This window comes from Caloenas nicobarica, chromosome 29 (assembly GCF_036013445.1).
Source record: "Caloenas nicobarica isolate bCalNic1 chromosome 29, bCalNic1.hap1, whole genome shotgun sequence".
NCBI lineage: Eukaryota > Metazoa > Chordata > Aves > Columbiformes > Columbidae > Caloenas > Caloenas nicobarica.
This window is the reverse complement of record NC_088273.1, coordinates 1,273,473-1,287,203: the sequence shown is the minus strand read 5'-3', so window position 1 is coordinate 1,287,203 and position 13,731 is coordinate 1,273,473. Positions and strand designations below refer to the sequence as shown.

The window sequence follows — 13,731 nt, the reverse complement described above, 5'->3', positions numbered from 1 at the left end:
TTAAAAACAGAGAGAAAATGGCTCCTCATTTCCATAGACACTTGGTCAGAAAAAAAGGCAGACAGTGAATTAGGAAAGGAATGACAACATTATGACAAAACACAACCACAACAACAAGAAACACATTGAATGTAATGAGTTAGCCTATAACTGCTATGCAGAAGGTGAGAGTTTGTTGCTGTTTCTTATTGAAAAAGTGCAGTTATCAATTACCACACTGAATCCTGGAGCTCCTGGTTCCTCATGCTGTAGATGAGGGGGTTCGCTGCTGGAGGCAGCACTGAGTACAGAACAGACACGACCAGGTCCAGTGAAGGGGATGAGATGGAGGGGGGTTTCAGGTAGGCGAAAATGCCAGTGCTGATGAAAAGAGAGACCACGGCCAGGTGAGGGAGGCAGGTGGAAAAGGCTTTGTGCCGACCCTGCTCAGAGGGGATCCTCAGCACAGCCCTCAAGATCTGCACATAGGAGAAAAGAATGAAAATAAAACAGATGAAAGCTAAAAAGACACCAACCACAAGAAGCCCAGCTTCCCTGAGGTAGGAGTTTGAGCAGGAAAGCTTGAGGATCTGGGGGATTTCACAGAAGAACTGGTCCACAGCATTGCCCTTGCACAGTGGCAGTGAAAATGTATTGGCCGTGTGCAGCAGAGCATAGAGAAACCCAGTGGCCCAGGCAGCTGCTGCCATGTGGACACAAGCTCTGCTGCCCAGGAGGGTCCCGTAGTGCAGGGGTTTGCAGATGGCAACGTAGCGGTCATAGGACATGATGGTGAGCATAGAATACTCTGCTACTATCAAGAAGGTAAACGAAAAGAGCTGTGCAGCACATCCTGTGTAGGAAATAACCCTGGTGTCCCATAAAGAATTTGCCATGGATTTGGGGACAGTGGTGGAGATGCAGCCCAGGTCAAGGAGCGAGAGGTTGAGCAGGAAGAAGTACATGGGGGTGTGGAGGTGCTGGTCACAGGCTATGGTGGTGATGATGAGGCCGTTGCCCAGGAGGGCAGCCAGGTAGATGCCCAGGAAGAGCCAGAAGTGCAAGAGCTGCAGCTCCCGTGTGTCTGTGAACGGCAGGAGGAGGAACTGGGTGATGGAGCTGCTGTTGGACATTTGCTGTTTCTTGGAATGTGGACTCTGTTCAAAACAAAAAAAACCAACTTAAAATTAGGACAAACTCCTCTTAGCAAAGCCGCATCATTTTTTATAGATATCACCCCAATAGAAATGCATTTCGTTTCTCTGTTGTGTGCTGGCTGAGTGTGCTGTGAGGAGCAGGACCTCTGCCCGTGTGCTGCCCAGCAGCCAGCTTTGCTCTGCTGCAGCAGGGACGTGGGACCTGGTTTGTGACAGCTCTGACATTCACAAGGAATGGCAGATGTAATCCACCTTCAATGAAATAGTTTAATATCTGTCCTCATGGCTATCAAGGGCTTGGGCTGCAAAGGAGACAATTTCCATATTTTTATAAATATTTTATCTGGTTTTTTTTTTTGTTTTCCATCACCACTTCAGGTGAGTGCTGTTTTTTTAGGGGTAGAAATCCTAATTTTTGTGATTGAAAATGTGATGAAGCTAGAGACAGGAGAGGCAAAAAGGCTCAGCGCTCTCTGGTGCTTTATTGAGTCAGACAGCAGAAGTCTCCATCAGGATTTTACTCATCTGTCTGTGCTTCAGTTTGTGCTGCCTTGAAAATCACTTCAGAAACAAATTAATCTAATTAATCCAAACAACTGGACTCACACTGGAGAAGGAGAGCCCTGCTTGAAAGGGCAGATCTGCAAACTCTTCTCTATCCCAGCCCAGAGGTGGAGATGTGCTGGAGAGAGCAGGACACGACCCCTCACCCAGAGAAGCAAAGGACTCTGGCAGGAGAGTGCGGACCCCAAGGAAAGGCTCAGCACTCCTGGCATCCTACAGCAGAGCTGGGCCTTTCTGGGGGCAGCTGGTGAGCCCAGCAGGACAGGCAGAGCAGAGTCAGGGCTCCTGGAGATGGGATGTGCTAAAGGGACAGTCCGATCATTGCCCAGCAGACAACCCCCAGCAGCCACCTGCAGAGCAGGAGCAAAAGAGCTCCTGAACAGCCCCTGCTCTGCTGCCTGGAGCTGTCCCTGCCTGCAGCTGTGTCTCTGTGCCCAGGTCTCCTCCTGTCAGTGTCACAGACCCCATCCCAGCCGCTGTGTGCTCAGCTCTGCCCTGCAGACCCCTCCCAGCAGCCGGGCACTGCCCAGGGGCAGCTCTGTGTGGGCCGGCTCTGATGGGAACATCAGACCAACAATAATGAGCATGGAAAAGTCATCCTGATGCTGTCTGTAAGCCAGGGTGTGTTGATTTCTGATACTCACAGGTTTATTCACTGCTAAGAGTAACAGATTTGGAATTTCAGTGCCTTCTTCTGAACTGAGATGTTAATTTCCCTGTGCCATTGGCCACATAGACAACCCAGAGTATGATAGAATAGGATCCTTCCCTTTCACAGAGCCCTTCTCTTGCTGTGCTTCTTTAAAAGCCTCCTGAGCATGTTATAAAGTGATCTGGAGCTGTAAGCAGCCCTGACACACACAGCACCCACTTTATAGCACGACCCTGCCCAGCCAGAGGTTGCTGCTTCCCCACACAGCTTCTCCCCACAGCACCGTGGGGATCTCCCCGGGCAGGCTGAGCGCTGACCCTGGCAGGCGGCAGAGTCCCTGCCCCGGCACAGCCCTGGGGTGCAGGGACCCTGCTCTGCAGGACAGCCCTGGGCACCCCTGGGTGCTCCCCAAGCTTCACGTCTGTCCAACATTGCCTGACAAGAGCCCCCTCCAGACAGATACGAAAAGCTGTGGCTGTTCTAGTTTTAGGAGATGCCTCCAGGAGCTACAGCTGCATTGCAGCACCCAGAGCCTTACCATGTCAAGGGCTGCAAAGAGTTCTCCTCCAGTGAGCTCTCAGTCATCCTCCCCATCCTGACCACCTTTAATCTCTCTCTGCCTTGCTCGTCTCCCTGAGATCCCCAGGCAGAGCCCTCAGCCCTGCTGCGCTTTGCAGAGGAGCTGCTCCTGGGCAGAGCTGTCTCTCTGCAGCGCTGCCGCTTGCCATGAGCTCCCTCTGTCCCAGGAGCCCAGCCCAGCTCAGCAGCACAGGAGCAGCCCCAGGCACTTTAATGACCCCTCTGGTGGCTTTGGTGCTGAGTCCATGAGCCTCACAGCCTGAGAGGAATTGAAGAAACTTCTCAAGTAGTCAAAGTCAGATTCAAACTCCAAAGTTTCTTGTAATGTTAATGGGTCCCACTGAGGGACACTACTGAGAAACCATCCCCAGGGTTAGGTAGAGCAGAAAACTGGAGCCAGAGATGACAAGTCACTAAAAGCAAAGTACAGGTGGCTCTGAAGCTGAGTACACCTGGATGTGTTTCATTAACCAAAGGGCCAATCCCTGACCCCCAGACCCTGGGAAATCAGATCCTGTCCCTCCCACATTGCCCAGGGCTCTTCCTGGGACACTGTGATGTGGGGCTGTGCAAGGCCAAGGGCAGGACTATGGTCCCACACCTCCCAGGTTCCTGGCTGGGGACAAGGAGGCCATGAGGCCCCTGTGCTGTAAGGACAAGGTGTCTCCTCACAGACACTAGAGGTGGAGACAACAGCCATTGCTAAGGGGAGAAAGAGATCATGTCTGTTGGGGGCTTTCAGCCTTTTTACATCCCTTGATCATCTCCACGACAGCCTGTCCCGTGCTGTGGCATCACCTGCACCTCTTTCCCTGCAGGCTGGAGACATCCCCCCTGCTGCCCCACCTTGCTCTTGTCTGAGCATCTTCCTTCCTTTGCTGAGATCTCTCCGTCCTCCCCAGCTGTTCCTTGAAGCACAAAGCCTTGGGCTGACGCAGACTCCTCTGGGTGACCTGCTCCACCACAGCACTGCCCTTCCACTCACATTCCTTTCTCCTCATGTCCAGCCTGGTCCTCCCTGGCTGCACTTTGTGCCATTATTTCATTCCTATTCTGTTTCCCACTATGAAGAAAACCTCCACCATCTCTGAAACCACCCTTCCAGCACTCTCAGGCTACTCCTACACTGCTGCAGCCTCCCCAGCGCTGCTGGGCCAGAGCAGCCCAGGTCCCTCAGCATCCCACACCATGTGCACAAGGTCCTGACCCCTGCCTTGGCAGAGCCCTGCACTCTCCAGTTCCTCCCTGCTTCTCCAAACTGGGAGCCGCACACTGGCACACACCCGTGTGTGTGGGGTCACACCAGTGCTGAAGCGAATGGGATGAGAACTCCAGGTGTCTGGGTCCCCACGCTCCTCCTCATGCAGCCCCGTGTGCAGCTGCCTTGTTCATGGTGAGCGTGCAGCACGGGCTTGTGTGGCGGCCCTTGTAGTGCCCAGGCCCTTCTCCTCAGGGTCACTGCTCAGCATGTCAGGTCCTGGTCTGTCCTGGTGGGTGGGGTTATTCTCCTGCCCTGATACAGATCTGGTCACTTCTTCTTATCAAGATTCAGAGCTTTCTGATCAGTGAATCCCAAAGTTTCTCAAGGTCTGTTTGCTCAGTTCTCAATGTTTGTATACAGATCACTTATCCTGATAAGGTTGCCTCTCCCAAGAAAAGAACATGAGGGTGCTACAAATAGCCTCTCCTGGAGAAACAGTGGAGTCCTGGGGGTCTCGTGCTCATCATGCCGGAGGCCTGGACTTAGAGGGGAAGTCTCCCTTCATGTGGGTGAGCCGCAGGAATGCTTGGAGTTCTACCTGGGGACAGACAATGTCAGCTGAACATTGAGGAGTCAGCATGAGAGGGCAGAACAACAAGGGCAGTTTTGTGGTAGGTGAACATCAGCTACACGCTCACTGATCCTTCAAACAAGTGAAAGAAGCCTCATGTTTCCAGACCCTGTCCTTGTTGCAGACCTAAGATATCCCAATATCTGCAAGGTACCACCCATCCAGAGGGTTTTGGAGCTCATTGACAACATCTTCCCGACACGGGTGACTGAGGAGTCAGTGAGGTGAGGTGCCCTGTGGTACTTGACACTTACAAACCAGAAAGAGTTGGTCAGGGATGTAACAGTCAGGGATGAGAAAGTGGAGTTGAGGCTTCTGGAAGATGATAACAAGGCAAAGAGCAGGATTTCAGGAGAGCAGGCTTTGGCCTGCTGAGGGACCTACTTGGGTCCTGTGGGATATGACCTTGGTGTCTGCAGCATTTTTCCACTCACATTTCCTCCCTTCTCTCTCCCACCTGCTGTTGTGTAGCATTTTTTACCCTTTCTCAAATACAATATCACAGAGGTGCTGCCAGCATCACTGAGTGGCTCAGATTTGGCAAGGAGCGGGTCCATCTTGGAGCCAACTGAAATCGGCTCTGTCTGACATGGGTCAATCTGCTGTTGTCTTCTCAGAGAAGTGACAACTGTAGCACACCCACACTCACCCCCAGTTCCAAGACTTCGCCATGTAAATCCAGCACAGGGTGACATCATGTTGGGTGTTACAAACTACTGGATCATGGAGAAGAGATGGAAAAGATCTTCTGTCAGCAAGCTGAGGAAGTCTCCAGTCAATGAGCAGGTTCCTATGGGGAACTGAAATCCCTCTGACATTCACTGGCCAGGCAAACCTGTGGATACCAACAGTCTAAAGGATCTTGGGCTGACTTCTTAAAATGTCTACCTGGTGGGCCAACAAGGGTGATGCTCACCTGGATCTGGCACTGGGAAACAAGGAAGAGCTGGTGAGGGATGTGAACATCAGTGTCCACCTTGGCTGTGGTGACCAGGAAACTGTGGGGTGCCAGGCACCAGAGGGGAGGGAGGAAGTGCAGCAGCAGAGCACAGGCTGGTGTACTCCAGAGAAGAAGACTTTGACATACTAGGAGACAGCAGCCGATAGAGGTGGTGACATGGAAGTCTGTCTGATGGGTGAAGGAGCTCAGGAAATCTGAGAAGCCTTGCAGGACAGCCTTTTGGTCAAGAGGAGTGTGATTCGTCTTGAGCTGTCCTGGCATGTCTCCTCACTCAAGTGGTGCATCAGGCACCCACTTTCCTACACATATTGTTTTGTCTTCATCAGAAAATGCTCCAGATCAATAAGATATCGCCTCTTCTGGAAATGGAGAGGAGGGAGACAGGGGAAGGCAATAGAAGAAGTACTGATGTATTGCTATTTATTATGGAAATGCTCTCTGTTTGGCTATTCCTGAAATCTCCGTAATCATTAACACCAGGCTTGAAGCCTCTAGGAAAATTATGCACAGAGCCTTGGCTTGTAAGGGCATTTTGGATGTTAATGAGCCCTCTGCTGCCATGATCCTGAACTGCACCTACTGAAAGAATGAACAAACCTCTGATGAAGTGAAAGGCAGAAGTAGAACTCAAGTTTCTGAGGGCGTTTGGGACCCCATGAAAGGCCAGCACTGGCACAGCTGTGAAGGAAACAAGCAGTTGAGGTCCGTGTTCCTGGAGGCTGGTGAAGGAAAGACTTGGAGACACTGGTTACAGGTGGTGAGAGCAAAGTGGAGGTGGCTCTGATGCCATGTCAGCCCTCGATGCTTGTTTATCACCAGAATGGCTGAGCCCTGACCCCTGGGGCTTGGTAAGTATTTCTCAAATGTTTTTCAGGGATTTGCCTGTGGTCAGTGTAGGTGTTTTGTGTTTTGGGGATAGGTTTTATGTCAAGTGCTGTTGCTTTAACTGCAAGGCTCTCGTCTTCTGTGGAGTTGGAAATGCCTGCGAGTTCCTCTCATCTCATCCAGCTTCTTTCATACACCTGGCAATGGTCGCCAATCACCTCAATGTCCCATTCCCAAACTTGCTTGGATCCTCTATTTGGATCCATACCCTATTACTCCAGGAAGTTCATGCATCCACCAGGTTCATGGATGTTTCCTGAGGTCCATCCAAGTGTGGGCAGTGTAAGAGAGGAGCAGAGCAAGGTCAGCTCATGGGCCATGACTGAGCACAGCCACCCCAGCAGCAGCCATTCCCCATCTCCCAGGCACAGCCATGCCCACAAGATGGCAATGTCACTACCATATATGATTAGCTCAAGAGAGGCCTTTCTTCCTTCCATATTCCCAGGAAAATCTTCCTGCTATTCCTCCTCCACCTGCACTCATCAGCTGCTTTCCATTTCTGGGCTCAGACATGGCTGTAAGGGTTCACTAAACCATCAGCCATCTCATTGCTTCTCCCTGACATGCCCTGACCCTCTCCCACACCTACACATGGCCAATCTCTGCTGCTCAGGGCCTCCCGCTCTCCAGAAGAGACCTTGAGCTTCTTGGTTCTTCCTGCTGCTTATTAGAATCTTCCTCGCTCTCTCCAGAGTTCATGGTGAGCTTTCTTGTCCTAACAGCCCCTTTATGACCATGGCTTACTAAACGGTTGTCTTTTAATGATCATTGGTGCAGAAAGGGTAGTCACAGAAAAGCACCCAAGATGTCAAAACTGATGCTGAGTGAAATGCTGTAAAGACCTGATGAGTTACCCCCATTGCTGTGTCTCTCCTGGAAGGAGTTTGTCCTGAGAAGGGGATCCAGCTTCTGCCCCTCTCTGCAGAGGCACATGAGCAGTGTCCGTGCACCTGGGGACACAAAGGGTGACTTTTGCCAGACCAGCCTTCATCTGAACCACTTAGATGTGTACTTGTGGATGAGGTATGAAGCCTTATAGTGGAAATACCTATTGAATTGCCATTGCCAGAGGGGCTACCACAGATGCAGAGTACTTTTTTACAGATATTTAAATATAAGCATGTTAAACTTTTTTTTCTTGAAAAACTGACATGCCTAGACAAATTACACAAACACTTGAAGGATTATTCACACCTTTAACATGATTATCCACAGAAGGCCCACCAGCTTTGCATCTCAAGAAATTGGATGGGAGAGTTGACAGGAAGGATGGTTTGGGCTCTGTCCTGGGATCTAGGAAACCGAAACGTGCTCCCATCTCCCCAACACCCTGCCCTCCTCACTGAGGGGTTCTGAGACATTCTGCCAATGAGGTCTGAACTCTCAGGCATGACAAGTATCTTATGTCTAACTGCACTTAATGGTGTCCTGCCAGGTCAGAATTTTATCTTCCATCCCTGGAAGTATTTAAAAGATGTGGAGATGTGTTGCTTAGGGATATGGTTTAGTGGTGGCCTTGGCAGTGTTTGATTTACGATTGGACTCCATGTTCTTAAGGGTCTTTTCCAGCCTAAATGATTCTATGATCCTATGATTCTATGATTCCATGATTTGGGTTGAAACCATTTCAATTCCCATCACGTGCATCTTCCCTCAGAGGCTGCTGTTGTGTGGCACAACTGTCCTGGCTCTCCAGGCAGGTTGGGCACTGGTTTGGTGCCTGCATTGGAAGTTTTCCCCTTCCTGGGGTAAAAGACTCTTGATGGTGACTTTGATGTCTGGCTGATGTGCAGACTCCGTACATGGATGCTGACACCTCTTGAGCAACCTGCTCTAAAAGGATGAACGAGTTGGGCATGAGGAGAGCAAAAAAAAGGAGACCCTGGGTTGGGGCAAGTGAAAAGGGATGCAAAAGTTGTGGTCCGGCATGCTTCGGGTACTTGTAAAGCAGCCCTGCACCTCACGTGAATTATTTCTGTGGTCAGGGAGAACTTGAGAGCTCTCCCTAAATTGAAAATACAAAGGGGAAGGAAGGACAGCATCATCCAGGCTCAAAGGGAGCTTGGGAGGTGTCTTGACCAACCTCCTGCGCAAAGGAGGGTCAGACCAGATGACTCAGGGCTTTATCCAAACACATCTTGGACACTTTCTGGGACAGAGTGAGTGCACATGCCTGGGAAACAGCTTCCAGTGCTTGACTGTCCTCATGACTGCAAAGTTTCTCCCTTCCTATAGCACCTTTCCGAGCCCAACCGTCCAGATTGCTTTTTACCCATCGACTTACACACTGACACAGACCATAATATCCTAACTTGGACACTCTAATATTGCAGGGGATGATGATGAATGTCTTCCTGACTTCCAGGTAACAGACCATCAGTGTTCTCCCCGCAACCAACAATCCTGTCCTTTCCTCACAGAAAGCAAAGAGGATGGACAGGCACAACCTACCCTGGGTAAACCCCATCACCTTCTCTTTCAGACACCCAGAAATGGGGTCCCCGTGGACATGCTCTGGTGCACAGTTTTGAGTTCCCCTGCTCATCTGTTGGCCATTTTTGAAAAGTGCACACAATGTGTGAGAGCTGCCAGTGGTCAGGGAGTCCCCCCAGTCTCCATGAGCTTTCAGAGATGGTGGAGAGTGGCCTCCCTGTGACATCGTCCTGCTGTCTCAGCTCCTGGGATGCTGCCCCTCCTGTCCCATAGACTGGTCAGGACTGTGTTAGTTCCAGTGACCCCTGACTTGATCCCCATCCACTGCTGGTTGTTCTCCTCCAGATTCCTGTCTCATGTCACAGTGGCCTGGGAGAACATGCTGTTGAAGATGGAAGATAAGAGACACAGACAATATCACTTCTCTCCCTTATTAATTTCATCAGTGGCCACCCAGTGTCTTTGTTTCTCCTTTAACTGTTCCTGAAGTAGGAACAGCTCATTATGGGGCCCTTGAATGTCCTTACAGGTCTAGACTGAGTTTTGATCTGGACTGTTGCTGTGCTTGGAGGCTGCTGTCCTTGAAGACCAGATGAACTAACTTCTGCCACCCTGCCTTGGCAGTTTATTCCATCCATGTCACAGCTCTGTCTGCAACACTGACAGCTCCAGCTCCCCCAGTCAGGTCCCTGGCTGAGGCCATTGCCTCACATCTGGGCTGAACCACCCCAGCTGTGGCACCAGGAAACCTCTGACCGCCACAAGGAAACCTGGTACCAAGTGTCCAAGAGCCCATGTGAGCAAAGGATTTGCTTCAGAGCAGAGGCATGACATGGCCAAAAGATTGCTGAATGTCTTTCTAGCCCAAGGGCTACAAACACAGAATAAAATACCTAAATTCATTCAACTGGAGATATTCTTCCCTCTAGCTTGGAGAATTTAGATCTTTGCTGGTGTCCTGTCTAATGATGGGTCAAGAAAAGATGACTGTCATGCGCAAATTCTAATATGAAAAATACTACTACAGGAAGGAACTGTCTCTTTAGAGGTAAGAGAAGAAACATCACTGATTACTTCACAGTGTTTCATGGGATGCTCCCCTGGAGCCCCAGGAACACCACAAGGGAGCCCAGAGCAGACAGAGAAAGTGCCACCTTGGGCTGCTCCTGTGCTGCTGAGCTGGGCTGGGCTCCTGGGACAGAGGGAGCTCATGGCAAGCGGCAGCGCTGCAGAGAGACAGCTCTGCCCAGGAGCAGCTCCTCTGCAAAGCGCAGCAGGGCTGAAGGCTCTGTCTGCAGCACCGAGGGGATGGAGCCAGGCAGAGAAAGTTTATAGACAATCTGGGGTGGGAGGACAGAGCTCTCGCTCACTTGGAGAAAAATCTTCACAGCCCTTAGCATGGTAAGTCTCTGGCTCCAGGGCAATGCAGCTGCAGTTCCTGGAAAGATCTCCTAAGCTGGTACCTCTAACAGTTTATGAGACTTTTCAGGAGGAGTCTCTCAGTGTCTCTAATATTGAGGAGGACGTGCTTCAGAGCTTCCCTGCTGCACCATCAGGGGGACAGCACATGACGGCTGCCTTCTCCCAGGGATGGTTGTAGAGATGTGCATCTGGGTGAGCACCCAGGGGTGCCCAGGGCTGTCCTGCAGAGCAGGGTCCCTGCACCCCAGGGCTGTGCCAGTGCAGGGACTCTGCCGCCTGCCAGGGTCAGCACTCAGCCTGCCCGGGGAGATCCCCACGGTGCTGTGGGGAGAAGCTGTTGGGGGAATGAGCAATATCTGATAGGGCAGGGTCCTGCTGTGGAGAGGGTGCTGTGTGTGTCAGGGCTGCTCACAGCTTTAGATCACCCCCAGCATTTTGGCAAGCAGATGCCTCAAGGACAAGATCAATGCTGGGGAAGGGTGACGCTGTCTGAGTGCCCGGCTGCCTCTGCCCTGGCCTCTCTCACACCCACCCTCACCGCAGTTTCCTTCTTGCTCCACTGCTCTGGGTCACGGTTGTTGTGATCTGGTTCTTGTTGTCAGGCTCTCTGGGGATGGGAGTTTCAGCTGCAGAGTCACAGCCTGATCTTGTGGGTCCTTTCCTGCAGGTGTGTCCATGGGAACACCTGTCCCAGCTTTCCTCTGACATGTGGGGTGTGGGCAACGCAGTCTGCGGGTCTGGGCAGCGAGCTGAGTCTCCCTTAATCAAACGCCATCATTACAACACTTCTTTATGTCCTTGAGGTTTTCCTTCCAAGCTGTGAGCTCCCCATCAGGATGCAAACCTGTGCTATATCACCTTAGTGATATCTTAAGCCCCACGGAGAAGCACAGAGTTGCTGCAACGGAGAAAATGTTGTTGGGCTTGTGAAATGAGCCGTGTGTGTCCTGGGCCAGAAGTGGGGTGCTGAGACCTTAGGAAAGGATGAGACATGTCGTGGTCTGATGTGGGTACGTCTGCTCTCAGCAGGGCCTGGTGGCTGTTCAGGGTAACATGGCAGTGTGATCAGCCTCCCTCTCAGGAAGGTGCCAGCCCAGGGCAGCTGGAGCAAGACAGAGGGACAGAGCAGCTGCCCTCACTCTGCATTGACACACAGACATTTCTTGTCTTGCAGAACTTTCTCTGTTCTACCTGAGTGCAGCAGAAATGCTGAGGGTTTCTGAGATACAAGAACACTCTCCAAGGCAATTACAGGAAGCTCTAAAAAGCCAAACCTCTCAAACTGCTTTGTGCCATCCTGGTTCCTTATCACTGGGAGAGCCTTATCACAGGCCCTTCTGCAACAGGAGTGGTTCCATCTGACACAGCTGAACCCCAGGACTGGCCCCTGCCCCCGTTCCCATGACCCCCCTGCTGCAGAGCAGGGCTGACTCCTGGGCAGCCAGCGGGCACAGGTCCTGCTCCTCATGGCACCTCCAGCCAGCACCACCCAGGGCTCAGCCACGGAGCTGAAGGAAGGTCTGGAAAAGGACAAGGGGGTGTGGAGCAAGGTGGGCATGTATGAGAAATGGCTTTGATTTTGTTCAGGAAAGTCTCCCCTATCCTCTCACTTTTCTTTCCTCCTATGACAGTGCCCACACCAAGAGACAGCAAATGTCCAACAGCAGCTCCATCACCCAGTTCCTCCTCCTGCCATTCACAGACACACGGGAGCTGCAGCTCTTGCACTTCTGGCTCTTCCTGGGCATCTACCTGGCTGCCCTCCTGGGCAACGGCCTCATCATCAGCACCATAGCCTGTGACCAGCACCTCCACACCCCCATGTACTTCTTCCTCCTCAACCTCTCCCTCCTCGACCTGGGTGTCATCTCTACCACTCTCCCCAAATCCATGGCCAATTTCCTCTGGGACGTCAGGTCCATCTCCTACATAGGATGTGCTGCACAGGTTTTTTTTCTCTTTTTCTGTGGTACAGCAGAATATTCTCTCCTCATAGTCATGTCCTATGACCGCTACGTTGCCATCTGCAAACCCCTGCATTACGAGACCCTCCTGGGCAGCAGAGCTTGTGTCCATATGGCAGCAGCTGCCTGGGCCACTGGGCTTCTCTATGCTCTGCTGCACACGGCCAATACATTTTCACTACCACTGTGCAAGGGCAATGCTGTGGATCAGTTCTTCTGTGAAATCCCACAGATCCTCAAGCTCTCCTGTTCATACTCTTATCTCAGGGAAGCTGTGGTACTTGTGGTTAGCGTATTAGTAGCATTTGGCTGTTTTGTGTTCATTGTGCTGTCCTATGTGCAGATCTTCAGGGCTGTGCTGAGGATCCCCTCTGAGCAGGGACGGCACAAAGCCTTTTCCACATGCCTCCCTCATCTTGCCGTGGTCTCCCTGTTTATTGGTACCGTCATGCTTGCCTACCTGAAGCCCCCCTCCATCTCTTCCCGTTCACTGGACCTGGTGATGGCCGTTCTGTACTCGGTGCTGCCTCCAACAGTGAACCCCCTCATCTACAGCATGAGGAACCAGGATCTCAAGGATGCCCTGTGGAAACTGATGACTGGATTACTTCTGAAGCTAGACACTGTCTCTATCTTCTCCTACATAAGAGTTGTAGTCTAACTCATTGCAGGTTCAACCTGTCTGCAGTATTTTTTGTCTCTAGGTGTGTTTTTTTATTATAATATTTGAATTCCCTTTGTAATTTATTGCCTGCTTTTGTTTGCTCACTGAGTGGCTGTGTCAATGAGGAATCATGCTCTCTGTATTTAATCAAAATAAAGAGCTCTTCAGCAATTTTTTTTCTGTTGAAATCCTTTCTCGAAGACCTTTTTGGAGCTGCAGGGAGAGTTCCTGTGTACATGGGTGGAAGGGAGAAGAGCTCTCTCATCGCAGCACTGACAGGGAACAGCAGCCCTTGGTCTTCCGGAGCTGTTCTCGTTCCACTCCCACACTCTCCTTCTCATCCCTTGTGTTGGTGCAAGGCCTGAGTGCTCTGGCAGCCTGGTCACCATCCTGCTGTGTGTCAGTCCTGTGAGCGCAGGCAGGGACAGGCAATGGGCACTGCTGTGACAGAGCTGGCCTCCCTAACAGTGCTTCTATAAAGAAAAGTGATCTTTTTAGGGCAGTGCCTGGAGGCGTAGGTCTTCTTGCAAAGTTTCAAAAGAATGTGGCCCACAGATGAAACACCACTGTGCAGCTGCACAGTGTGTGTGTGCAGGGCTGGGCACGCAGCAGTGTCCTCTCACAGCCAGGCCTCCT

At 51.5% G+C, this 13,731-nt stretch overlaps 2 protein-coding genes across 2 annotated transcripts; one reads left to right on the top strand and one right to left on the bottom strand.

The window, feature by feature from the left end:
• Positions 1-209: 209 nt before the first annotated feature.
• Positions 210-1,112, bottom strand: LOC135999612 (olfactory receptor 14A16-like). The gene has a single exon (XM_065653176.1). The coding sequence runs from the start codon at positions 1,110-1,112 to the stop codon at positions 210-212; it is 903 nt and encodes a 300-aa protein (XP_065509248.1).
• Positions 1,113-12,120: 11,008 nt separating this feature from the next.
• LOC135999659 (olfactory receptor 14A16-like) lies at positions 12,121-13,092 on the top strand. The gene has a single exon (XM_065653217.1). The coding sequence runs from the start codon at positions 12,121-12,123 to the stop codon at positions 13,090-13,092; it is 972 nt and encodes a 323-aa protein (XP_065509289.1).
• The last annotated feature ends 639 nt before the right edge of the window (positions 13,093-13,731 follow it).